At 45.8% G+C, this 27,731-nt stretch overlaps 2 protein-coding genes and 1 long non-coding RNA gene across 5 annotated transcripts in view; 2 read left to right on the forward strand and 1 right to left on the reverse strand.

Annotated features, from left to right (window-relative positions):
- LOC105469160 (growth factor receptor bound protein 2) overlaps positions 1-27,731 on the reverse strand; it is an 89,783-nt gene that overhangs the window by 8,994 nt on the left and 53,058 nt on the right. For all 3 annotated transcript variants that reach the window (XM_011719816.3, XM_071083582.1, XM_071083581.1), the window contains one exon: positions 3,744-3,841. In XM_011719816.3, coding sequence (XP_011718118.1) covers positions 3,744-3,841 — 98 coding nt within the window. The remainder of the gene's footprint in view (positions 1-3,743; positions 3,842-27,731) is intronic.
- On the forward strand, positions 6,977-8,674 carry LOC105469366 (large ribosomal subunit protein eL42-like). Its single transcript, XM_071082040.1, has 2 exons — positions 6,977-6,984; positions 8,101-8,674. The coding sequence occupies exons 1-2, from the start codon at positions 6,977-6,979 to the stop codon at positions 8,465-8,467; spliced, it is 375 nt and encodes a 124-aa protein (XP_070938141.1). The 3' UTR covers positions 8,468-8,674.
- Positions 17,513-27,731, forward strand: part of LOC139359685 (uncharacterized) — a 36,600-nt gene continuing 26,381 nt past the window's right edge. Inside the window, exons 1-2 of the long non-coding RNA XR_011616015.1 lie at positions 17,513-17,647; positions 18,006-18,127. This is a non-coding gene — a long non-coding RNA (uncharacterized lncRNA). The remainder of the gene's footprint in view (positions 17,648-18,005; positions 18,128-27,731) is intronic.

The raw sequence follows: 27,731 nt of genomic DNA on the forward strand, positions 1-27,731 counted from the left end.
TTCTCCTGTCTCAGCCTCCTAAGCAGCTGAGTAGCTGGGACTATAGGGGCCCGCCACCATGCCCAGCTAATATTTTGTATTTTTAGTAAAGATGGGGTTTCACCATGTTAGCCAGGATGGTCTCGATCTCCTAACCTTGTTGATCCGCCTGCCTTGGCCTCCCAAAGTGCTGGGATTACAACAGGTGTGAGCCACCGCGTCTGGCCGTTTTTTTTTTTTTTTTTTTTTTAAGACAGAGTCTCACTCTGTCACCCAGGCTGGAGTGCAGTGGCACGATCTTGGCTAACTGTAACCTTCAACTCCTGGGTTCAAGCAATTCTGCCTCAGCTTCCCCAGTAGCTGGGATTACAGGTGGTTACCACCATGCCCGGCTAATTTTTGTATTTTTAGTAGAGACGGGGTTTCACCATATTGGCCAGGCTGGTCTTGAATTCCCAACCTCAAGATCTGCCTGCCTCGGCCTCCCAACCTGCTGGGATTACAGTCGTGAGCCACTGCGCCCGACTAACTTACATATCTTACTTATAAGCAACCATATTGGAAGATGTCCCTAAAATAATATACTATACTCAAATTCAAACAGAAAGATGTGAACTGCTAGGAAGGATGCATTTAGAAGCCTCCCTTAGTAACTTTGTCCTTGTGTGTGTGTGTCAGCCTCTAGGGACCCTTAGTAACTATGAATAGTCTGACATCTACCTGCTGGAGTCTTTCTCATTTTGCATACTCTACTGCCAGGCTGCTGAGGAGCTGGGATAATAGATCCTCCTGCTTCTGCAAATAACTCAAGGATAGGGCCTGCAGTGCCTGGAAATCAGGCCACACAAGAGAAATCACGTATCACTATAATAGAATGCTCTCTAAATAGAAAAGGACAGGTTGGGCGCCCGTGGCTCACACCTGTAATCCCAACACTTTGGGAGGCTGAGGTGGGGCGAATCACTTGAGGTCAGGAGTTTGAGACCAGCCTGGCCAACATGGTGAAACCCGGTTTCTACCAAAAATAGAAAAATTAGACGGGCACCTGTAATCCCAGCTACTCGGGAGGCTGAGGCAGGAGAATCACTTGAACCTGGGAGGCGGAGGTTGTAGTGAGCCAAGACTGCGCCACTGCACTCCAGCCTGGGCAACAGAGTGAGAGTCTGTCTCAATAAATAAATAAATAAATAAATAGGAGGCTGGGTGCGGTGGCTCATGCCTGCAATTCCAGCACTTTGGGAGGCTGAGGTGGGTGGATCACCTGAGGTCAGGAGTTCGAGACCATCCTTACCAACATGGAGAAACCCCATCTCTATTAAAAAATACAAAACTAGTATGGTGGCACATGCCTGTAATTCCAGCTACTCAGAAGGCAGAGGCAGGAGAATCCCTTGAACCAGGGAGTTGGAGGTTGCAGTGAGCCAAGATCGTGTCACAGCACTCTAGCCTGGCGACAGAGCAAGACTCCGTCTCAAAAAAAAAAAAAAGATGGGCTTTGGCAGGGTGCAGTGGCTCACATCTGTAATCCCAGCACTTGAGGCCAAGACTTTGAGATCAGCCTGGCCAACACGGTGAAACCCCATTTCTACTAAAAATACAAAAATCTGCTGGGAGTGGAGGCACTTGCCTGTAGTCCCAGCTACTCGGGAGGCTGAGGCATGAGAACCACTTGAACCCAGCAGGCGGAGGTTGTGGTGAGCTGAGATGGTGCCACTGCACTCCAGCCTGCGCGACAGAGCAAGACTCCGTCTCATAAAAAGAACAACAACAACAACAACAACAACAAACAACCAGAAAAAAGTGGGCTTACACAACAGAAATAGCAAGGGCGAGAGCTAAGGGGGTGGGGGGAGAAGGCTAATTTTCCAATATAATTCTTTACTACATCCTATAGGCTCCCATCCACATGCATTTAACGTGAAAAGCACATATTTGGATCCACCCCTCAAGCATATACAACTCACGCTGCAGCACTAATGCCAACAATCATTTTGTGGTCTGTGTCTAATTTGTTAACTTGAATGCTGTATTAATTGACATGGTGTTCCATTTTATGCTTCCCTCTTCCTCCATAACCCCTGCCCCCCAACCCCCCCCAAAAAACCCAAAAAAACCAGGAGGTGGTAGGATGGGGAGAAGGCCTGGTGCGGACCCTGACCCTATACACACAAGCATCCAGTCACAGAGCAGCCCTATACAACAGCAACCGCGTCTGCAAGGCCGCACCCTACACAGGCACAAGCATGCTCTTTGTCAGCAATATGGTAGACCTGAATAAATAAGGGTTTTTCAGTTGCTAGTTGCCTTTTCAGAGCTCAGAGTGGCTAAGCACTGCCCAACCTTTGGCCAGAGTCTGAAAATAACAACACAGCTGAGCCTGTGCTGGACGCTTCTCAATCAATTCTTCTAAAGTTCTTCATAGTGGGGGCAAAAGGTCAAGGCAAGGGAGTGACTGTCCCAGTCAGCCTGGCAGTAACTACAACTTTCCAAGGAAGGTAGCCTTTCCTATCTTTCCTCAATAGTCAGATTTAAATGCCTGTGTTACCCGAAACACTGAAGCAAAATAAGAATTCTGAGCCACAGGCATGTCATATAAGAAGTATAGTATGATGTTCTGTTGAATTCCCTTTCAATCTGAACACATGAAAATAAAAGGGAACTGAAGTCGATGTTGTGTTTGGATCTAATGAAGGAGCCAGCAAACAATGGCCTTTGGCCGAAATCTGCCCATAATCTAAGACTGTTTTTAAAATTTCTACTCGATTGTTAAAAGAAAATTTTTACGAGGAATATTTGACAGGATTGTATGCAGCCCACAAAGCCCAAATTACTTGCTATCTGGCTCTTCACAGAAAAAGTTTAGCCAAACCTTGACCTACAGTTTCTTTTCAGGATGACTGAAGAAAACAGAAGTTCATAAATTATGTGACTTATATGAGACCTGGGGAGGATGTGCTGTGATCCAACAGGCCCCTCTCACTCAAGATGCAACAAGCCACCTGAAAGTCTCCGCCACCAGCTGGTGTAAAAGCAAGCGGACAATGTCCAATGGCATTCTAGTCTAAGCGTGGAAAGCCTCGGCTCCCCTGACACACTTGCAAGGCAAGCCAACAACTGCTTCTGTGCTAGCAGCAGGGCCCGTGAATGAGGGGTAGGTGAGGATGGGAGGCCAGTGGTCTGCAGGAGCTCCTGGGGTTCCACTATGTTGCGTTATCAATAAAATCGTGGCAGGGGTAGCTTCTGAAAAAAATTAAAAATATTGACTGCTCCCAGCAGCCTGGAGGACAGCCTATTTTGTTCTCTCAGAAGTAGGAACACTAGGATAAACAATTATTGAGAACTATTAGAGGCCAAGCACTGTGCTCTGGGGATACAAAGATATTAAGATACTGTCCCACAGGATTAGCACATATAAACACAAAATCATCTAAGTACCTTTTCCAAAACTCAAAAAAAATGCAGAATTATGAAACATATCTGGCCCTGAGACATGTTGAACAGAAAAAGAATTACGGACCCGCACAACTATTGTTTTATTTTTGAAGATCACGGAAAGCTTTAAATTATCGATCTAAAACATATAATATTATTGACTATTATGTATTATTATATACTGTTAACATATACGATCAATATCCTTTGTTAATTCCCTAGAAACGTGAATAAAAAGTATGACATCCATCCCAGTGATCTCAGTTTTAAGAAGAGTGTTTGAAACAAGGAGGTGGCTCCAACCCTTGCAAGACTAATGGAACTCAACTCACGGATGTGGTTTCATTTCTATGTAGTTCTTGGGAATGAAGCCGTCTTTTCCATTAAGCTCTGCCTTGTACCAGTTCTGATCACATTCTTCATTCAAAACCTGAAAAGAAATAAGACAACAAAAAACCCCAATCATTTCCTTTTCCCTTTAAAAAGGTAGTTACAATTATGCTGCCTTTTAGGTTTGTGAACGGTTTCATTCAAAGTATTATCAGTTATATGGATATAAGACTCCTTGTAACTTCAAACAACCGGCATTATGTTAAACTCTGTCAAAATGAAACAGAAATTATCTCTGAAAATGAAAAGTCAGGCTCCCAAACATCTGGAATGAAACCCTCAGTAAGGAAGGAGAAAGAAGAATGGCAAGAGTTAGTTTTCTTTCTTTTTTCAGATGGAGTCTCGCTCTGTTGCCCAGGTTGAAGTGCAGTGGCGCGATCTCGGCTCACTGCAACCTCTACCTCCTGGGTTCAGGTGATTCTCCTGCCACAGCCTCCCAATAGCTGGGATTACAGGTGCATGCCACATTGCCCAGCTAATTTTTGTATTTTTAGAAGAGACGGGGTTTCACCACGTTGGCCAGGTTGGTCTTGAACTCCTGGCCTCAGGTGATCTGACCACCTTGGCCTCTCAAACTGCTGGGATTACAGGTGTGAGCCACTGTGCCCGGCCAGTTTTTTTGTTTTGTTTGTTTTTTCTAAGAGAGAAACCTGGAGAGGAGGTTCTGGAAAATGGCAAACACAAAGGAGAATAAGGGAGCCTGACGAAGACAAAGTCTGCTCTCTGGGAGAGACAGGTGACACAGTAGAACTGAGCATCTACAGAACCTTTTATTAGACTCCTCTAGAGATCTTCCAACCGACCTCCAGAATCTACAGTGATAAAGTCCTGATCCCCTCATGGCTTCTCTTGGTTACTGCAAGTATGGGTCACCACCAAACAGCTCCACAACACTGCTGCTTCTGAGGACAACCATATGCCCTCGTATGGGACAACTATTTTAAGGAAAAAGCATGGCAAATCCTACTCAGTTCAATAACCCAAATGCCACACTGTATTAAAGTCAGATAGTGCTGAATGTGTATCAACCAGCACAATTCAGGCAAACGCCTTGGAAATCCTGTAACTGAACCACTGCATTCTACAGATGTAAAAAAACAGACCAATGGCCACCCCAGGTTATGAGGTAGTGACCCCAGAGAGCTAACATCACGTCCAGACTTTCGTATTCCCAATGACCGTTCTCTCCAATGCTGCCTCTCGAATTGCACAGATAGGCCAGGCCATGACACTGTAATGTGTACAGTAATACAGTAGTCCTCCTTATCATGATGGACACGTTTCAAGACCTCCAGTGGGTGCCTGAAACCATGGATAGTACAGGACTCTAGATATGCTACGCTTTTTCCTACACTATACACATACCTATAAGTTTATTATTATTTTTTAGATTTTTAGATTTATTTATTTATTTTGCCCAGGCTATTCTTGAACTCCTATACTCAAGGGATTCTCCTGCCTCAGCCTCCCAAAGTGCTAGAATTACAGGTGTGAGCCACCATGCCAGTCCTACCTATAATTAATCCTGGCAGTCTGGAAGGCTAAGGTGGGAAGACTGCTTTAGCCCAGGAGTTTGGGACCAGCCTGGGCAACATAGTGAAACCCTGTCTTTATATTTAAAAAGTGTAAAAGAAAAGTTGTAACAATATACTGTAATAAAAATTTATGTGAATGTGTTCTCTCTCAAAATATATTTTTTTCTGCTTTTGAGTCAGGGTCTTGCTCTGCTGCCCACGCTGGAGTACAGTGGCCCCATCACGACTCATGGCATCTCAATTTCCTGGGTTCAAGCGATCCTCCCATCTCAGCCTCCTGAGTACCTGGGACTACAGGCACTTGCCATGTTGCCCAGGCTGGTCTTGAACTCCTGGGTTCAAGTATCCTCCTGCTTCAGCTTACCTAAGTGTTGAAATTACAGGTGTGAGCCGCTGCGCTTGGCCGAAATATATTATATATATGTTGGACTGCAACTGGCCGCAGGTAAGGGGGGACTAGTATATACAGCGCAGAACAGAATCAGGTACAGTGTGAAAGCCACCCTATGAATTCTAGACTTACAACGAAAGGCAAAGGGCGGAAGGCATAAGGTTGGTAAAAGATAAAACAGAAATGTGAATACAACCCCAAAATGGTGGGCCCAGGAAAATGTTGGCTAGTACAGTGGTAATCTACACTACATAACAAAGTTCTGAGAGGAAACTGGTAAAATTCTTTACAAAACGATTTATTCAAGATGTTGAACAATGAATGCTGTACTCAGAGCCAATTAGAAGCTGGATTGCTCTAAAGTGAGTGCTGTCTGTGTACTGCCATTCAAAGTGAGATGCAATAGAAAGGGTAGATAAGAATGACAGATAATCAACAACTGGCCAGGCTGCCTTAATGACTACTCTAGGCTAATTTCTTTCTTAATAGAGGGTATGCCCTGCAGAGCTTTGCAATGCTGGTGCTTATCTGCTATGCTTGCCAAACTCTGGCTGCAGGTGCCAGACACTGGGTTTCAATGCTTAGGATAAGGTGGTAAATCCTGCAAGAGCTAATAAATATGTGTAGCAAACTCTCAAAAAAATTAGCTACTGGTAAATCCCAGCATATTCAAAGTTTCCAAGAGTCACACACACATTAAGAGTATTGATGAAAATCTTTTAGTCGTCATTTCATTTCTCTTAAATTACATTAAACACTGGAATGAGATAAAACAATATATGCAAGATACACTCATAATTTTAAAATCTTCATTTTAAAACCACTGCATTGCGCTGCGGCCAGCAATGGTGCTGCATTGATAGACAATTATAAAGTACACACCAAGGACAAGTTTGAGGAGGGAAAGTGCGCTTCAATCCTGCCAGGCCACCACCACCTGCCCCTGTACTGGCAGCACAGAAAACTCTGAATAGCCTTTGAGAAAAGGAGCTACTTTAAAAGTTATTTAAGGCCAGGATTCTGTGATCTACCAAAAATAAGGTCTAGAAGGAAAATGTGGTCTAATAATGATCTTATAAAGCATCATCCTATAGTAATAATAAAAACCCCACAGGCTTATAAACAATATTTATTATTTCATTTCAGAGACAGAGTTTCACTATGTTGCTCAGGCTGGAGTAGCTGGGACTACAGGTGCGTGCAACCATACCAGCTATGAGGAGTTTTTGAAAATGTCTTAACTCCTGAAATGGTGAGGTATGTCTACTTTTACTGTATACACTTGTTCTTGGAAGACAGACGAGAGTCAGACTGACAAAGAGCTGCTTGTAACCTATTTGTGCATCAAAACAGAACAAAGTAATCATTAGAAAGGGACACTTTCGGTTTGTGACCAATAACTTTGCAGAAAAAGCTAACTATTTACCTGCCAGGAGTTCATAGAGCTACACTGTCTTCTTGTCACCTTCACCAAGACAGAGGCAAATCTCCCTAAAAAGTGTCCCCTCCCCCAATAAACACAACTCCAGGGCAACTCCCAGATTTGACATCAACTTAGAACTATGGCTGTCTACAGAATAAAAATTATTACTTGGTGTTTAGTATGTTTTTCTCCCCCAGAAAGCAGGAAAACATGGAATTAATGTTTTTAAAAATGTAATTTTTTTTTTTTTTTTTTTTTTTGAGAAAGTCTTGCTCTGTTGCTCTGTCACCCAGGCTGGAGTGGAGTGGCATGATCTCAGCTCACTGCAACCTCCACCTCCCGGGTTCAAGCGATTCAAGGGCCTCAGCCTCCCAAGCAGCTGGGATTACAGGTGTGCGCCACCATACCCAGCTAATTTTTGTATTTCTAGTAGAGACAAGGTTTCACCATGTTGGCCAGGCTGGTCTCAAACTCCTGGCCTCAGGTGATCTGCCCACCTTGGCTTCCCAAAGTGCTGGGATTATAGAAAGGAGCCACCGTGCTTGGCCACAAATAATTTTTAAAGGCCTACTCAGACTCCTGAGCATGAGCAAGCTGCTCCCATCACCGTGTCTTCACTTGCTTATTCACTCCCTCTGCACAAATCCATGGGTGAGTTCACAAAAAAAGTTTCCTTCAGCTTTAAAATCTCTAAGGAATGTTTTTAGCTACTACCCCACAGCTGCATTTTCTATTCCAACCCCCATATTCCCTCGAGTTACGACTTTGTAGCCACACAAGACACTTTGGTTTAACGGAAGCAGATTGATCAAGAGATGAGATTATGAAAGGAGGAAGAGACAAGTTTCAGTGAAGAGAGTTCTTTTTTTTGCAAAGAGACTGAAAATAATGTTAAGAGCCCAAATCAGGAAGAAATTTAAGAGATGAGGAATGAGGTGAGCTTTCTACAGAGGAATTAAAAATATACAAGTCCTTTCTGTGCTGATAACACTCACGCAAACGGTCAACGTTCCTACAACTCGCTGGACTCTCTGTAAGAAGTGTGGCAAGCACCAACCCCACGAAGTGACACAGTACAAGAGGGGCAAGGATTCTCTGTATGCCCAGGGAAAGCGGCGTTATGACAGGAAGCAGAGTGGCTACGGTGGGCAGACTAAGCTGATTTTCCGGAAAAAGGCTGAAACCACAAAGACTGTGCTAAGGCTTGAGTGCGTTGAGCCCAACTGCAGATCTAAGAGAATGCTGGCTATTAAAAGATGCAAGCATTTTGAACTGGGAGAAGATAAGAAGAGAAAGGGCCAAGTGGTCCAGTTCTAAGTGTAATCTTTTGTTTTATTATGAAGACAATAAAATCTTGAGTTTATGTTCACTTCAAAAAAAATATATATATATGTACAAGTCAATGGAAGGGGACATGAAGGAACTCCGGAGGTGCTGTTTATCTCACATTTCCTGACCTGGGTGTGTTTTGTTTGTGAAAATTCACTTAACTATAATGATATATAAATTTTTCTTTTCCTTTTTTTTTTTTTTTTTGAGACGGAGTTTTGCTCTTGTTACCCAGGCTGGAGTGCAATGGCGCCATCTCAGCTCACTGCCATCTCTGCTTCCTGGGTTCAAGTAATTCTCGTGCCTCAGCCTCCCAAGTAGCTAGGATTACAGGCGCCAGCTACCACACGTGGCTAATGTTTTTGTATTTTTAGTAGAAATGGAGTTTCGCCATATTGGCCAGGGTGGTCTCAAACTCCTGACCTCAAGGGATCCACCCACCTCGGCCTCCCAAAGTGTTGGAATTACAGGCGTCAGCCACAGCACCCGGTCCTTGCAATTAATTTTCTATACAAATTATAGAAAAAGGTGTCATTTAGAAAAATGGCAAGTATTTTGTTTATAGATTGCTGCATTTTGAAATAAGGGGATATTTTCTAGCCTGAACATATTCAGTCATCTGAAAATGAATAAAAAATAGAAATCTTTTTTTTTTTTTTTTTTTTTTTTTTGAGACGGAGTCTTGCTCTGTCACCCAGGCTGGAGTGCAGTGGCCGGATCTCAGCTCACTGCAAGCTCCGCCTCCCGGGTTTACGCCATTCTCCTGCCTCAGCCTCCCGAGTAGCTGGGACTACAGGCGCCCGCCACCTCGCCCGGCTATTTTTTTGTATTTTTTAGTAGAGACGGGGTTTAACCGTGTTAGCCGGGATCGTCTCTCGATCTCCTGACCTCGTGATCCGCCCATCTCGGCCTCCCAAAGTGCTGGGATTACAGGCTTGAGCCACCGCGCCCGGCCTTTTTTTTTTTTTTTTTTTTTGAGACGGAGTCTCGCTCTGTCGCCCAGACTGGAGTGCAGTGGCCGGATCTCAGCTCACTGCAAGCTCCGCCTCCCGGGTTTACGCTATTCTCCTGCCTCAGCCTCCCGAGTAGCTGGGACTACAGGCGCCAGCCACCTCGCCCGGCTAGTTTTTTGTATTTTTTAGTAGAGACGGGGTTTCACCGTGTTAGCCAGGATGGTCTCGATCTCCTGACCTCGTGATCCGCCCGTCTCGGCCTCCCAAAGTGCTGGGATTACAGGCTTGAGCCACCGCGCCCGGCCGAAATCATTTTTTTTTTAAAAAGAAATAAGCTGTACATTTATGGTCCCATCAAGCCTTTCAACAAGCACTCCAGTTGCAACAGCTTGCAGAAAGTTCAACATTTCTTCAGGGAAAAATTATTCAAAGTTTTATCAATCTGTGAAGCAATTTGTGTGAGAGCATTTGTGCATGAATGATGGGAAGAATTACATTTTCAAGCTCTTAACATGTAAAAAACCAAAAACACTATTTATAGCTGGTCCCTGCAGTGCAGAAATTCAACATAAGCCAGTGCGGTGTCCCCAGTTATTCAAAGAACCCAGGTAAAACTAGTCTAACTCCTGAGTATCACTCAGTCAATCCCAAAGGAGCAATACTGAAATTCTGCTATGACTTGAAGACAAATTTCAAGAATTCTAGTGGTATCTACTACATAATTTCAAGTTCCTAGAAAAGAGAAAACACACATGCACGCATGCTTTTAAAAGACTTTAACCCCTAGGAACAAATTCTAAGGGCCCTGGCGGGGGTAACAGTACTGGGAAGCCACTCAAAGTCAGTTCTCTTCAGGTGCCTGATTACATATTTTATTAGAAGCTATTAGAATGCTCTTCAACTTCCCTTAGTATGGCTAACTGACTCAGTTTCAAGCTATAGTGATTCATTACTAACACTTTAAATAAGTGCTTTACAATCACCACCTCCATCTGTTACAGTTTTTCTGCAACATGAAAAACATCTTGGCAATGCTGCCTGCTATGCTGTGTGCCAAATCATGAAAAACACCCACAGTGCAGATAAACTATTAAGAATTTTAGTGATGAGATAACCAGCAAAGGTAGTTCAATAATTAAGGTTCCCAGTCCCACAGAGAGCTTGAATTGTTCACCCAGGAACACAGAGAGAACACTTCTCACATTTGCCGAGCAGATCAGTCTCCATTTGGAATGACTGCAACTACAGCAAGGCCACGGCTCAACAAAAATCTGAAAAGCATCTTCGCCAACCAGGCCAGGTGATAGGTACTTGACTTTTAACAACCAGAAAGTTGAGAAGAAATGAAATGCATTTATGAAGTTTTAAAACTCTCCTGGCCGGGCGCGGTGCCTCACGCCTGTAATCCCAGCACTTTGGGAGGCTGAGGCGAGTGGATCACCTGAGGTCAGGAGTTTGAGATCAGCCTGGCCAACATGGTGAAACCCCGTCTCTAGTAAAAATATAAAAAATCTGCTGGGTGTGGTGGTGGGCGCCTGTAATCCCAGCTACTCAGGAGGCTGAGGCAGGAGAATCGCTTGAAGCCAGGAGGCACAGGTTGCAGTGAACTGAGATCATGCCATTGCACTCCAGCCTGGGTGACAGAGTGACTCCATTTAAAAAAAAAAAAAAAAAATCACAAAAGAAAAACAAAGGGTATTTGTTAGTCAAGTACACCTCCTGACCCCTGGTGATGGAATGATGAGAGGTTCTGACTTAGCACCTTTTAAACGTTTTTAAAGGAAAGGAAGAAAAAAGAGGGGAGGAGGAAGGAAAGACAGGCAAGAGGACAAAGTCCCCAAACTCCAACTTTCCATGGTAAAAATCATTCATTACTTTATACTTCCCTCTGCCTACGAAGGAAGGAGTCATGCCCCATGAATACTGCTTTCTTTCCAACTGCTACCTTTCTGAAAAGTAGCTGCTCAAAGTGAGGATCAGTGTGAAAGGGGAACATCGGCGAGTCAGGAGATGGGAACCCACCAAATGTCCAGGCAACAAGGCTTAAGTGCCCCCAAAGTTAACCACTGCCATTTTTCTGTTAAAAAGCCTTAAGTATCCTTCTACAAGTGCAAATATAGCCTGGCATTCCGGTTTTCATAATTTGGCCATCACCAACTATCTGCTCTGATCATCCATTGCTTCTCCAAATGAGCCCTGTCATGCAGTCAGCTAGTCAACTCACCGACCTCGAAACACACTGTACTCCTCCCCACCGCTTGTCTGTACTTTTCCTTGTCTATTGAAATCTTTCAAAATTCAGTTCAGAGCTTACAACCACCCTGGTCACGTTTCTCTCTGCTTCAATCTTATAGTATTTAATGGAGGATTACTGTCAACAATATAATCCCCTTATGGTATCTCGTCTATCACTATTTTGTACCATGTGCTGCTATGACTTGGCCCCCTCCCAAACTAACCCGCAAGCAGTGAAGCTGGCTCCATATCCAGTTCTCATTTGTCTTCCTCACAGCTCTTAGTATGGTATCTAGCATATTTTGGGGAACTGACTTACATGTGGGGGCTTTGTTCTAAATGTTCTAAGTAATACGTTCAGGGCCCTAGAGCAAGCTGGGTCTACAATAATTTATACATTCTCTCTCTACCTTTTTAATAAAAACTTGAGACGAGGGTCTTGATATGATGCCAGGCTGTTTTCCAATTCCTAGGCTCAAGCGATCCTCCCACCTCAGCCTCCCAAAGTGCTGGGAATACAGGAATGAGCCACCACGCCCAGTCAATTTGTACATTCTTGGTGATAAACAAGAACCTCTTAAATAGATCCTAGAAAGACTGATTGTCATGAGTTTGTTGATCCAAGCAAGGAGAGGTAAAGGAGGTAACAGAATTAGACAATCAGTCTTCCTGTAACTTAAGCACCCTGCCTAAAGGCTATGTGGAGTACCTTTCCACAAGGCCACCTACTTCTTTGTCTAAGATAAAAAGATGTAGGCCGGGTGCGGTGGCTCACACCTGTAATTTCAGCACTCCAAGAAGCCAAGGTGGGAGGATGTCTTGAGCCTCGGAGTTTGAGTCCAGCCTAGAGGGTACAGGGAGACCCTGTTTCTACAAAATATTAAACAATTAGGCTGGCATGGTGGTGTGCACCTGTAGTCCCAACTACTCAGGAGGTGGAGGTGGGAGGATTGCTTGAGCCTGGGAGGTCCAGGCCTGCAGTGAGCTGTGATTGCACCACTGTACTCTAGCTGGGGTGACAGAGAGAAACCCTGTCTCAAAAAAAAAAAAAAAAAGGTATAAGCTTGGGAAGGAGTGGGGGTGGGTGGAGAGAGAAGGGAACTTTCAGTATGACAGGGATAAAGGGGGCTGGACTAGGGAGAGAGGAGGTGTAAGTGTTTCTACACATGTCCTACTAATCCCTCTCAGGATGGGGCGCTTCCTGGCAATGTGATGTCTAATTCTGATTTGGTCTGCCTGTCTGACTTGTCACAGACTTTTGCAGGGTGGTAATTTTAATAGCTACAACTCTTCCAGCAAAATTTGTATGAAACAGTCTGGAAGACCTTGGACTTTTTGATTCACCCACTGACCAGCAACTAGGTTGATGGAGAAAAACGATCACATTAACAGACCAGGACTATTCATGCATTAAAAAAATTTCTTCATAATGTTCACACGTTAGAAGATGAACAATTAAGACGACTAACCAAATTACAGGATATTTCTTTCTCTGAGAAATATTTTAGTTCAAAAGATAATTAGGTTATACTCATCAACCTCTTCAGCTGACCTCTTATCATCAAGAGAAATTGCTCTTTTTTTTTTTTTTGAGACGGAGTCTTGCTCTGTAGCCCGGGCTGGAGTGCAGTGGCCGGATCTCAGCTCACTGCAAGCTCCGCCTCCCGGGTTTACGCTATTCTCCTGCCTCAGCCTCCCGAGTAGCTGGGACTACAGGCGCCCGCCACCTCGCCCGGCTAGTTTTTTGTATTTTTAGTAGAGACGGGGTTTCACGGTGTTAGCCAGGATGGTCTCGATCTCCTGACTTCATGATCCGCCCGTCTCGGCCTCCCAAAGTGCTGGGATTACAGGTTTGAGCCACCGCACCCGGCGAGAAATTGCTCATTTTTAACAAAACAGGAAGGTAGTTCACACTTATGTGATATTACTCCACCCAGATAAATCTGGAGGCAGCGAAACCTAAACGCATAGACAATACCCCAAAATAAACTTCTACCGAAGGGGTACAAAAAGTTTCCATTCAAAATAACTGTTTTGCGTTTTGTCACACGTGCAAGTCCTATTTGGTGGAGCTGAAATGCTTTTGGAATGTCAGAATTTCAACTGCAGGAGTAGGGAGAAGAGAGGAGAGGAAGGGAGGGGGTAGAAAGAGACCTACGTAGACACACAGAGATCCCGAGGTTTCAAGAAAAATCTGTGTATTTGAAAAATTCAACAATCATATGATGACCTGTACTAGACAAAGACCAAGCTCTGAGCTCGGTGAACTGAGGATAAAATGGACACCCCTCCCAAGGAGCTCAGGGACTAGAAAGCTGCCAGGCACATCACAGTGTGATGGATGTCAGGAACGGGGAGTTATGGGTACTATGGCAGGCATCAATTCAACAGAAAATATCTGACTTCCAAACACCAAACACGATGACTTAACTCCAGTTTAGGTGGTATCAGGAAAACATGCCAGATGAACTGTGAACTTGGTTATTCCCTGTCTGCATCATTAGCTCTGCTGAGTCTGTTTGGATTATGAGTGGAAGGAACACGGCAGACTCTGCAACTTGCAAACAGAGGGATAGATTGTTCTCTTGGCCAGATTTGGCTGCTATTAACTAAAAGACTGGTTAAGCTTCTTTTAGCTTAAAAGTAAAATCTTTATTAATGGTATCAGAACTTCTAACTGGAAATAACCCAAATAATCTCAACTGTAGCTGATTTTTTTTTTTTTTTTTCCCGGACAGTCTTGCTTTCGTTGCCTAGGCTGGAGTGCAATGGCGCAATCTCGGCTCATTGCAACCTCCACCTCCCGGGTTCAAGCGATTTTCCTGCCTCAACCTCCTGAGTAGCTGGGATTACAGATGCCTGCCACCAAGCTGGCTAATTTCTATATTTTCAGTACAGACAGGATTTCACCAAGTTGGCCAGGCTGATGTCGAACTCCTGAGTTCAAGTGACCTGCCTGCCTCGGCCTCCCAAAGTGCTGGGATTTACAGGTGTTGAGCCACCGCGTGCGCGCCCGGCCTCAACTGTAGCTAATTCTGTACTTCAATGACACATATTTAGCAAGTGTCCTTTTCATCCTTTCATTAAAACAGAAGAAGGTTTTTAATCTTACATGAAATCCTACACTCCTCTCTTCAAAAAAATAAAACACAAAGCCCCCAGCCTGGGGCAGCAGCCATTACTCATGTTTTGTGATGCTAACAGACAAACCACTCCTGTGTATCAGTACCACCCTCTAAGGTCTCTACTCACATCCCACTGCCTCAGCATAGAGCAGAAAACAGGAGCTCAGACCTCCACCCTGAAAATTAATGACAACAGAGTTTGTTTAATTCCGTAAGACTTTACGATTCAAGAGGTCAATGAAAGGACTGATCGATTTACAGTCGTTCTGTGACTCAAGAGCCACCTCAGAGGATGTTACTGAAAGAAGAAAAAGCAATGTTGGTCACAGAGCTATTCACCAACATGTGCATAAGGATAGACTGAAAAACTCAAGGCTGGGGTCCTTCCACCAGGACGCCGTTAATTTCCAACTCAAAAAGTTAGTTCCAAATGCATTTTCTACTTCTGAAGCAGTTAATCTAGTTCCAAATCGGGAAAGGCTTGCTATAATCACATGACAGACGAAGAGGAACTGGGGTAGAGTGGTGAGTCCCCACCCCACCCCCACCCTCAGGGTGGAGGCGAATGCAGAGAGTTCAACAGGTAATGACAATACAAACGGCAAATGTGGATTCCAGCTAGTGGACAGGGTCAGGGAGCAGAAAACACAGGGACCTAAACTAGTTTGGGGGTAGGGGCTGTCAGAGAAAGCCTCCCCAAGCCAGTGACATCTGAAGGGAGATCAAAGGCTCTCCTGTGGGTGGTCTGGCAGAAGACCACAGTATGCAAATTAAGAAGCTCAAGCTTATATGTTACAATCATCAGAAGTCACTGAGAGTGACATTCAGGTTTGCATTTTTCTTTTTTTTTTTTTTTTTTTTTGTTGAGACAGAGTCTCGCTTTGTCACCCAGGCTGGAGTGCAGTGGCCGGATCTCAGCTCACTGCAAGCTCCGCCTCCCGAGTTTTGCGCCATTCTCCTGCCTCAGCCTCCCGAGTAGCTGGGACTACAGGCGCCCGCCACCTCGCCCGGCTAGTTTTTTGTATTTTTTTTTTTAGTAGAGACGGGGTTTCACCGTATTAGCCAGGATGGTCTCGATCTCCTGACCTCGTGATCCGCCCGTCTCGGCCTCCCAAAGTGCTGGGATTACAGGCTTGAGCCACCGCGCCCGGCCAGGTTTGCATTTTTCAAAAGCTCCTCTGCTGACTGTGAGATGAACTGCAAGGAGGTACAGGTGGGTGGGGCAGTGAGGTAAAGAGGAGAGAGTCGAGGTATTTCTGGAGGTAGAATCAAAAGGACTTGGTGATGAGATGCTGCTCAGTGGTCTTCCTCTCGGTTACTGATTTTTTTTTTCTTTCTGAAAAGTGTTTTAGAAAAACTGCTATATTGGCTGGGCACAGTGGCTGATGCCTGTAATCCCAGCACTTTGGGAGGCCAAGGCGGGCGGATCAGTTGAGGTCAGGAGTTCAAGACCCGCCTGACCAACATGGTGAAACCCTGTCTCTACTACAAAATACAAAAAATCATCCGGGCATGGTGGCGGGCGCCTGTGGTCCCAGATACTCGGGAGGCTGAGGCAGGAGAATCGCTTGAATCTGGGAGGCAGAAGTTGCAGTGAGCCAAGACTGCGTCACTGCATTCCAGCCTGGGTGGTAGAGTGAGACTCGTCTCCAAAAAACAAAGACAGGTATCAATCTTGTGCTGGTATCCTCCATCTGTCTCTCCAGATCCAGCTAACAACTTGCTTTTCTTCCTTTTTTTTTTTTTTGAGACAGAGTCGCACTCTTCGCCCAGGCAGGAGTGCAGTGGTGCAATCTTGGCTCACTGCAACCTCCACCTCCCAGGTTCAAGTGATTCCCCTGCCTTAGCCTCCCAAGTAGCTGGGATGACCATACCTGGCTAATTTTTGCATTTTTTAGTAGAGACGGGGTTTCACCATGTTGGCCAGGCTAGTGTCAAACTCCTGACCTCAAGTGACCCACCCACCTTGGCCTCCCAAAGTGCTGGGATTACAGGCATGAGCCACTGTGCCCAGCCTGCTCTGACTTTTTGGATCTGTAAGGACTACATCAACAGGCTCCCTCACTCTCTGGCTCCCAGTGCTGTGAATCAATGGGGAGGCCTGCAGAAGGTGAGAGGAAGGGAGGGACAGCTCAGGGCATTCATTCTACCAGCTCCCACCCTGGGAGTGTCTGTGGACAGTCTTGGACTCTCAATTGAAAGTAAGTCCTTTCCTTCTCCAGGTTTGGGCAACTCCTGCCCCTTCCTTCTCCCCGTCTTAGGCCTCATGGTGGTAACCTGATTACCAGCTGTGGACGCTGCATCATCCCTGTGGTTTCTAGAGAAACTTTGCCCACACTGATAGCGGCAGGAGGCAGACAAACGCCTCACAGGGGCAGGTCCCCAGTGAAACCCCACCTCTAAACCAAAGACAATTGAAAGCCTGAAAGCCACACTACAAGTCAAATCCAGGGACCGGACCAAGAACCCATCTTCCCATTTGGTAGGCTTTCCTGATTGATCCCCACCCTTAACCTATTTTACATCTACCTACTCTTTCCTAATTGATTTTCTACACTGCCGTGCCCACCTTTGAGTGGTGCCTTTGCTTTAGCCTTTCTTTGCATGCCCACAAACCATTCAGCATGGATGCCCCTATTGTGAGTCCATAAAAGCCCTGACCCAGCCACACTGGGAGAGAAACCACCAGACTTCAGGGGTTGGGAACCACCACCTCCCCTCCTGAAAGCTGTTCACCGCTCAATAAAATTCTTCTCCACCCTCCTCACCCTTAAATTGTCAGTGTATCCTCATTCTTCTCGGACACGGGACAAGACCTTGGGAACTGCTGAACATGGGTACAAGCTATAACACAGGTGAGCTGGGGCATACCTGGCCCAGCCATGAGCTGAGCTGGTGCACAAGCAAGACTTAGCCTGGGTGGGCTGAGTGTGGAGGTCCTCAGCTGGGGTCAACACCTTGCAAATAGTCTCATTATTAAAATCCCCTCAATTTAAGTGTGTCAGGTGTTCTCTACCAGATCTCAGACTGAAATTAGCTTAAAATCAGTTGTATACGTCCTTTGGAATGCATTAAGGAGATGCTCCTTTATATAAAGTGACATTCGTTATGGAGCAGAAAGTGTCCAAATTCTACCAACTACTTGGGAGAAGAAAACCATAAAAGAGTTAAACAATTCTGTTCTGTTAACTACTTTTTCAAAATTTGAGACAGGGTCTTGCTCTGTGGCCCAGGCTGGAGTGCAGAGGCACAATCACAGCTGAATGCAGCCTCAACCTCCCGGACTCAAGTGATCCTCCCGCCTCAGATCTTCCCATAAACAGCTGGGACTACAGGTGCGAGTCACTATAGTTCGCTACTTTTACAATTTTTTGTGGAGGCAGGAGGTATCCTCCCATCTCAGCCTCCCAAAGTGCTGGAACTATAGGTATGAGCCACAATGCCCACCCCTATTCTGTTTACTATTAAAAGCTGAGAAAGGGGGTGAAGGTATAAAATCTGAGATCTGTAACCTGACCATTTTACTAGACTGTCATAATGACTTGCAGTAGCTGTCCCCTTTGAATTGCACTTAAGTTAATGTTCAAGTGTCTACTACACTGAAAGCATTGTGTTAGGAAGCTGAAAAGGGAATAAGAATAAAAGGCATGGTCTCTGCCCTCAGAAATGTTTATGAGCTATGGGAGCTATGTGTGTAAATAAAGAAGAAATAAGTAAAAAAGTGAGATAAGGTTAATTGCTGATTGTGAGTTGGACACAGAATTGACAGCTACATGTTTCTATTTACTTTTTAGTTTTGGAGACAGGGTCTCACTCTGTCACCCAGGCTGGACAGTGCAGCGGCACCATCTCTGCTCACTGCAGCCCCTGCCTCCCAGGCCAAGTGAACTTCCCACCTCAGCCTCCTGAGTAGCTGGGACTACAGGCACATGCTGCCATGCCTGGCTATTTTTTGTAGAGACGGGGTTTTGCCATGTTGTCCAGGCTGCTTTTGAACTCCTGAGTTCAAGCAATCCACCCACCTCAGCCTCCCAAAATGCTGGGGAATGCTGGGGTTTCAGGCATGAGCCACTGTGCCTAACCCAGCAACATGTTTCTAAATTAGCTCCATGGCTGACATGGAAAATTCAACTCATGTATGAAGGTTCTACAATAAAGGACAACTTCAAATAGTCTAGGAATAGGGCAAGAACCTAAAGGTAGAACAGCTTATAACAGGTGAGAGGGTATGGTAAACAAAGTAATTTTCCTTCTTGTACTTCCATTTGAGTTTAAATAAAAGAAGCAGCCATTCTTGTTTAATCCCACTCTGTCCTCTGCCAGACTATACATTGCCCTCTGTTGATGGAGCTGTCATATGTTTAAATGATAAATGGTAATTTCTTTTTTTTTGAGACGGAGTCTTGCTCTGTCGCCCAGGCTGGAGTGCAGTGGCCAGATCTCAGCTCACTGCAAGCTCCGCCTCCGGGGTTCACACCATTCTCCTGCCTCAGCCTCCCGAGTAGCTGGGACTACAGGCGCCCGCGCCACCTCGCCCGGCTAGTTTTTTTTTGTATTTTTTAGTAGAGACGGGGTTTCACCATGTTAGCCAGGATGGTCTCGATCTCCTGACCTTGTGATCCGCCCGTCTCGGCCTCCCAAAGTGTTGGGATTACAGGCTTGAGCCACCGCGCCCGGCGATAAATGGTAATTTCATACATTTGGACAGCTGGATATGGCTCAATCAAGCAGGGTCATCTCTTACAGGTAACCATGCTGACCATGTTACTAAAACTACTGCCTAACAGATAACACAAGCGGTCTTCCCTGTTGCCTTCAGCCTGCTAAGGCTGCAAAACCTGAGAGCCCAGAAACCTTCAAGGACACATGTAGGCTTGCTGGGATAACCAGATCAACGGGCTTGTTCAAGCCTTCTGTTTGCATAACTCAGACTTTTTTTTTTTTTTTTTTTTTGAGATGGAGTCTTACTCTGTTGCCCAGGCTGGACTGCAATGGTGTGATCTTGGCCCACCACAACCTCCGCCTCCCAGGTTCAAGAGATTCTCCTGCCTCAGCCTCCTGAGTAGCTAGGATTGCAGGCGCCTGCCACCACGCCTGGCTAATTTTTGTATTTTAAGTTGAGACGAGGTTTCACCATTTTTGCCAGGCTGGTCTCGAACTGCTGACCTCAGGTGACCCACCCACCTCGGCCTCCCAAAGTGCTGGGATTACAGGTGTGAGCCACCGTGCCCAGCTGACTCAGACATTTGATAGCCACACACTGCCTCACTTTGGATGATCATATTGGCAAAGACTAAAATAATTTAATACTCAGTGATAGCGATATTATTGGTGGGAGTATAAAAAGGTATATGGCTTTATGAAAAGCAATTCGACTGTATGTATTAAAGATCTAATGTTCATACCTATTAACCCAGTAATGCCATTCTTAGGACTCTATCCTAATAAAACAACCAAAAAAAAAAAAATACATAGTCAAGACGGGCACAGTGGCATGTGCCTGTAGTCCCAGCTACCTGGGAGGATCCCTTAAGCCCAGCAGTTTGAGGCTGTAGTATGCTATGACCGCACCTGTGAAAAGCCACGGCACTCTGGCCTGGGCAATATAGCAAGATCTCATCACTGGGGGGAGGGAGGAAAAAAAAAAAAAGACTGAGTAAACAAGTGTGAGTGAGTGCCTATTTTGAGTTAGGAACTATGCTAGGTCCTGGGATACAATTTTAAAAATGAGCCTTACTTTCAAAGAGCTGACAGTAGGGGAAGCAAGTTCACTACAACTTCAGGTTTAAGTTCTATGAGTCCAGGGTGCTCTGTATGACAGCACATCGTAGAGACCGAATCTAATCAATGCACAGATGGGAGTCAAGGAAAGCTCACTTGGGCGGTAATATTTATTTATTTATTTATTTATTTGAGACGGAGTCTCGCTCTGTCGCCCAGGCTGGAGTGCAGTGGCCGGATCTCAGCTCACTGCAAGCTCCGCCCCCTAGGTTCACGCCATTCTCCTGCCTCAGCTTCCCCAGTAGCTAGGACTACAGGCGCCTGCCACCACACCCAGCTAAAATTTTTTTTGTATTTTTAGTAGAGACAGGGTTTCACCATGTTAGCCAGGATGGTCTCCATCTCCTGACCTCGTGATCCACCCACCTCGGCCTCCCAAAGTGCTGGGATTACAGGCATGGGCCACCGCGCCCGGCCACTTGGGCAGTAATATTTATTTATTTATTTATTTTTTGAGACGGAGTCTCGCTCTGTCGCCCAGGCTGGAGTGCAGTGGCCGGATCTCAGCTCACTGCAAGCTCTGCCTCCCGGGTTCATGCCATTCTCCTGCCTCAGCCTCCCGAGTAGCTGGGACTACAGGCGTCCGCCACATCGCCCAGCTAGTTTTTTGTATTTTTTTTTAGTAGAGACGGGGTTTCACCGTGTTAGCCAGGATGGTCTTGATCTCCTGACCTCGTGATCCACCCGTCTCCGCCTCCCAAAGTGCTGGGATTACAGGCTTGAGCCACCGCGCCCGGCCGGGCAGTAATATTTAAATGGAAACCCTGAGTGTAAGTAGGCTGTAGTGAGTCTTGGGGGTGGGCATGGAGGACACAAATGAGAGCAAGAAACATTCCAGGCACAGGCAGGGGCAGGTGCAAACGTTCTCAGGCAGGAAGGGATGTGGCATAGTCTAGGGGAGATCAGGGACAGAGAACTGAGCCCGACTGTGCAGGGTAGAGTAAGGACTCAGGGAATTTGCTCATTAGGATGGTGGTTCGGGCTTGTGTGTTCACACAGCTCTGAGGGGACAAAGAGCAGCAGCAGGAAGATCAGGTGGAGAAGGGGCTACTGCAGGGAGCCAGGAGGGAGCAGCAAACAGGAACTGAGATTAGGGTAGGGGGGCTTCTGACTGTCTTGAAGAGAATCTAAAATGAACACTAAAAAACCCACACGCATTATTTTAAGAATCTAAGTTTATCCCACCCTCCCAAAAGATTCCCTCTGTACTTTTGTAGGAACAGGGTGCACAGGACCATACAGGATGAGACATCAAATTCCATGTTGTATCATAGGCTTCTCAAGGTGACAAAATTAAAAATTAGAGAAAGATGGTCAAGTGCTGGTGGCTGACACCTGTAATCCCAGCACTTTCAGAGGCTGAGGCAGAAGAATAACTTGAACCCAGGAGATCAAGACCAGGCTGAGGGATATAGCCAATACCTGTCTCTACAAAAGTTAAAAAAAAAAAAAAAAAAAAATAGCTGGGTGTAGTGGTGTGCAGCTGTAGTCCCAGCTACTCTGAGGCTACAGTGGGAGGATCAGTTGAACCTGGAAGGTGGAGGCTGCAGTAAGTTATGATCATGCCACTGCACCCCAATCTGGGTGACAGAGCAAGACCTACCTCAGAGAAAAAAAAAAAAAAAAAAAGGAAGTTTAATTATTCTCCACCATAAACAAAGAAAAAGAGAAAGAAAATATATAAAAGGGATACTCCCTCACCTAGAAGGAATGATCCCATTCTTCGATAATGTAAGTGATATCTTAATTGTGGTACAATTAAAAACAGCTACACAAAACTACTCATAACCAATTACCAATTCAAATAAATATACAGAAAATCTTTGTAATCTATGAAAATTCTAACTAGTACACTCTGACACATTTTATTCACTTATCACGTATAGTTACTTCACTTCAAAGACTGACATTAGGGGGCTTTCAAGACCCCAAGTACAGGCCCTTGCATTAAGAAAATGGACATCGGCCGGGCGCGGTGGCTCAAGCCTGTAATCCCAGCACTTTGGGAGGCCGAGACGGGCGGATCACGAGGCCAGGAGATCGAGAGACGATCCCGGCTAACACGGTGAAACCCCGTCTCTACTAAAAAATACAAAAAAACTAGCCGGGCGAGGTGGCGGGCGCCTGTAGTCCCAGCTACTCGGGAGGCTGAGGCAGGAGAACGGCGTAAACCCGGGAGGCGGAGCTTGCAGTGAGCTGAGATCCGGCCACTGCACTCCAGCCTGGGTGACAGAGCAAGACTCCGTCTCAAAAAAAAAAAAAAAAAAAAAATGGACATCAGGGTTCAGGGTGTAACAACCTTTTCCTAAGCATCTCTAATGGAATTGGAGACAAATATAACTGTTGTTAACAGGCAGGCTAAATTAACTACCTCCTTTTGCTGCTGGACCAGAGGCTTCTCTAGTAAGTAATTAGCCCGGTCCTGGCCTCCTTCAGGCAGCTGCACGGCTCAGGAAGAGCAGGTTCAGGTTCGCTGTGAGGGCTGGGGGGCAGGGCAGCCGCAGCACAGCCCCTGCTCTTGGCAGGCACCATCACCAAGAGACAAGCCCAGCCTTGCTCCGCCTCTAGATCTCTCTAAGCACCTACACGCTGCTCCATGTGAAAAATCAGCATTTTCGTCCCACAGAACTGTCACAACCTGCAGAGAAGAGAGGGACTAAGAGGGCTAAATGATAGGATGTATTAACACAAACAACAGGCTTGTCAGACCCGCAACTCCGTGTTACAAGAACAACTTCCTGATTTCATGTTACACTTAAAGGAGAAACGTGTGTACCATCCCATGATTCTGGGTCAGCTCCCAGTACCAACAGAACATCCATGCTCCCTGGAAATGGAAGGGTGACCAGGCATAAACAGTTCACTCTCCTGCCCACAATAACAAGTAGTTTTCCAAAGGAGAAAAGCGATCAGACATATTACATGACAACTAAGATATGCCTACTGTTTGCAGCTACAGCCTGGTATTCAGCCTTTATGATCCCCTCTATGCAGTAGAAGTGTTTTAATGTCATGAATGTCTATGTATAAATCTGTAATGATTAAGGCTATCAACTCTGAACTGACTAGAACCAAAATTTCCAGTTTTCTCCAGTTGAATTTTCATCATCAAGCTCACAAGACCACCCTCTGGGAAAAAAAGTTAGCTTGGTTTTTTTGTTTTTTTTTTGTTTTTTTTTTTTGAGACAGAGTCTTGCTCTGTCACCCAGGCTGGAGTGCAGTGGCCGGATCTCAGCTCACTGCAAGCTCCTCCTCTCGGGTTCACGCCATTCTCCTGCCTCAGCCTCCCCAGTAGCTGGGACTACAGGCGCCCGCCACTTCGCCCGGCTAGTTTTTTGTATTTTTTAGTAGAGACGGGGTTTCACCGTGTTAGCCAGGATGGTCTCGATCTCCTGACCTCGTGATCCGCCCGTCTCGGCCTCCCAAAGTGCTGGGATTACAGGCTTGAGCCACTGCGCCCGGCCAGCTTGGTTTTTTTGTTTTGTTTTGAGATGGAGTCTCGCTCTGTTGCCCAGGCTGGAGTGCAGTGGCACGATCTCAGCTCACTGCAAGCTCCGCCTCCCGGGTTCACAACATTCTCCTCTCTCAGCCTCCCGAATAGCTGGGACTACAGGCGCCCAGCCACCACACCCGGCTAATTTTTTTGTATTTTTTTTTTAGTAGAGACGGGGTTTCACCATGTTAGCCAGGATAGCCTCGATGTGCTGACCTCGTGATCCGCCTGCCTCAGCCTCCCAAAGTGCTGGGATTACAGGAGTGAGCCACCACGCCCGGCCTAACTTGGTTTTTTAAAAAAAGACACAGCTGTGCCTTGTATTCGTGGGGGACTGGTTCCAGGACCCCCGCATATACAAAAGTCTGTGCACACTCAAGTCGCACAGCTGGCCCTCTGTGTAAGTGGGCTGTGCATCCTACGAACATTGTCTTTTTGATGCACATGTAGATTGAAAAAATCCATTGTATAAGTGGAACCACGCAGCTCAAACCTCTGTTGCTCAAGGGTCAACTGTACTTCCTTTACTGATGGCCTTCTGCATTTCCTCAAGTTTCCATGACTTTAAAAAAAAAAAAAAAACAACACATTTTTGCCGGGCGCGGTGGCTCACACCTGTAATTCCAGCACTTTGGGAGGCCGAGGCAGGCAGATCATGAGGTCAGGGGTTCAAGACCAGCCTGACGAACATGGTGAAATCCCATCTCTGCTAAAAATACAAAAATTAGCCAGGCGTGGTGGCACATGCCTGTAATCCCAGCTACTGAGGAGGCTGAGGCAGGAGAACCGCTCGAACCCGGGAGGCAGAGGTTGCAGTGAGCCGAGATTGCGCCATTGCATTCCAGCCTGGGCAACAAGAGCGAAACTCCATCTCAAAAAAAAAAAAAAAAAAAAAAAAAAAAAAAAAAAAAAAAATTCTGGCCATGTACAGTGGCTCATGTCTGTAATCCCAGCACTTTGGGAGGCTGAGGCAAGTGGATCACCTGAGATCGGGAGTTCAAGACCAGCCTGGCCAACATGGAGAAACCCCGTCTCTACTAAAAATACAAAAAATTAGCCGGGCGTGGTGGTGCGTGCCTGTAATCCCAGCTACTTGGGAGGCTAAGGCAGAAGAATCGCTTGGACCCGGGAGGTGGAGGGTGCAGTGAGTTGGGATCACATGCCATTGCACTCCAGAATGCGCGACACAGAAAATGTGCTTGAGGGGCAAATGTTTTGAGTCCTTGCATGTCTGGAAATGTCTTGATTCTATGTTTATACTTGAAGGCTAGCTCAGTTGGGTATAGATTTCAACAGAATCCTGGGCTGAACAGCATTTTCCCTCAGAACTTGGAAGAGACACTGTTTTCTGGTATTCAGAGTTGTACAAGCAAAGTTTATTCACAGTCTGGTTTTTTTTTTTTTTTTTTTTTGGGAGATGGAGTTTCACTCTTGTCGCCCAGGCTGCAGTGCAGTGGCGTGATCTCTGCTCACCGCAACAACCTCCACCTCCCAGGTTCAAGCGATTCTCCTGCCTCAGCCTCCCAAGTAGCTGGGACTACAGGCGCACGCCGCCACGCCTGGCTAACTTTTTTTTGTATTTCAGTAGATAGAGTCAGGGTGTCACCGTGTTGCCCAGGCTGGTGTTGAACTCCTGAGCTCAGGTAATCCACCTGCCTTGGCCTCCCAAAGTGCTAAGATTACAGATGTGAGCCACTGCACCTGGCCCTATCCATCTTAATTTTTAATGCGTTTCAAAGTTACAGATATGAGTACATTTTCCCCTAAATACTTCAGTATACATATTATTACCTTTGGCTAAATATTTGGGCCGGGTACAGTAGTTCATGCCTGTAATTCCAACACTTTGGGAAGCCGAGGCAAGACGTTCGCTGGAGCCCAGGAGCTCAAGACCAGCCTAGGCAACATGGTGAAACCCTGTTCTCTACAAAAAACTTAAAAATTAATTAGGTGTGGTGGTGTGTGCCTGTGGTCCCAGCTACTTGGGAGGCTGAGGCAGGAGGATCACTTGAGCCCAGGAGGTCGAGGCTGCAGTGAGTCATGATCGCATCACTGTATTTCAGCCTAGGTGACAGAGTAAGACCCTATCATTGGTTCACTCATAAATATTAGTTTGCATGTATAATTTACATATCCTCTACTTTTGAGAGAAAGAACACATCTATCACCACAGCAAGTTTCCTCGTGCAGCTTTCCTTGTGCATACCCATCCTCTCTGAACGAGCTCCAAGCACGGTTCCGCTCCTACCACTCTACTGAAACTGCTCAAGGTCACCAATCAGCTCCTACTGCGAAATGCAAAAGTCAATTCCCTGCCCTTATCTGACTTGGCCTATAAGCAGGGCAAAACAGAAGGGATCATTTCCTTCACCTTGAAACACTTTCTTGGCTTCCAAGATGCATCATTTCCCAGCTTTTCTTCCTACCTAACTGGCCACTTCCTGTTGAGTCTCCTTTGCTAGTTTTTTATCTCACTAACTTTTAAACATTCAAGTGCCCCAAGGGTTCCATCCCTGGAACTCTTTTCTTCTCCTCTATACTCATTCCTTTAGTTTCCCCATCCAGGCTCATGGCTTTTATAACATCCCCAAATGGAACACTTCACTTTTACCACCATCACTCTGATCCAACCTATCATTTTTGCCTTGGATTACTGCAGTGGCTTCCTAACCTGTCTCACTGCTTTCACTTTGCCACCATCAGAATCTTCTGAATCCTGCAATCAGAATTAGCATCATTAAAATGTAAGCCAGAAATGGTTGAGGTTTTTTTCTTTTTAATTTTTATTTTCTTACTCTACACTGACGTTGTTAAGTCAGAAATGTCACAGCCAAGAGGAGTCTGGAGAGACATGATGACTAGGTATAATGTGGTGTCCTGGATGGGACCCTAGAACAGAAAAGGACACTGGGAAAAACTAAGGAAATACTGAATAAAGTATGAACTTTAGTTAATGATAACGTATCAATATTGGCTCAATCAAAGTAAATACACCATAATAATGTTAGTTACAGGTGAAAGTGAATGTGGGCCATATGAGAACTCTTTGTACAACTTCTCTATCAATCTAAAATTGTTCTTTGAAAAAATAAAGTTGTGTTCTTTTAAAGTTGGACTGTCAGGTCATTTGACTTAAAGTCTTTCAATGGGGCTGGGCACGGTGGCTCACGCCTGTAATCCCAGCACTTTGGGAGGCCAAGGCGGGCGGATCACGAGGTCAGGAAATCGAGACCATCCTGGCTAACATGGTGAAACCCTGTCTCTACTAAAAATACAAAAAATTAGCCGGGCGTGGTTGCAGGTGCCTGTAGTCCCAGCTACTCGGGAGGCTGAGGCAGGAGAATGGCGTGAACCCGGGAGGCAGAGCTTGCAGTGAGCTGAGATCGTCGCGCCACTGCACTCCAGCCTGGGCGACAGAGCGAGACTCCATCTCAAAAAAAAAAAAAGAAAAAAGAAAATCCTTCAATGGCCCAAATATTCCATTCCTCAAATGTCTGGTGCTCGTTGATGGTCTGTTGGTCTGTTCATGCTTAAAACTGAGGCAGGCCAGGCGCAGTGGTGCACGCCTATAATCCTAGCAATTTGGGAGGCCAAGGTGGGTAAATTACCTGAGGTGACAGGTTCGAGACCAGCCTGGCCAACATGGTGAAACCTTGTCTCTACTA

This window comes from Macaca nemestrina, chromosome 17, assembly GCF_043159975.1.
Source record: "Macaca nemestrina isolate mMacNem1 chromosome 17, mMacNem.hap1, whole genome shotgun sequence".
NCBI classification, from domain to species: Eukaryota; Metazoa; Chordata; class Mammalia; order Primates; family Cercopithecidae; genus Macaca; species Macaca nemestrina.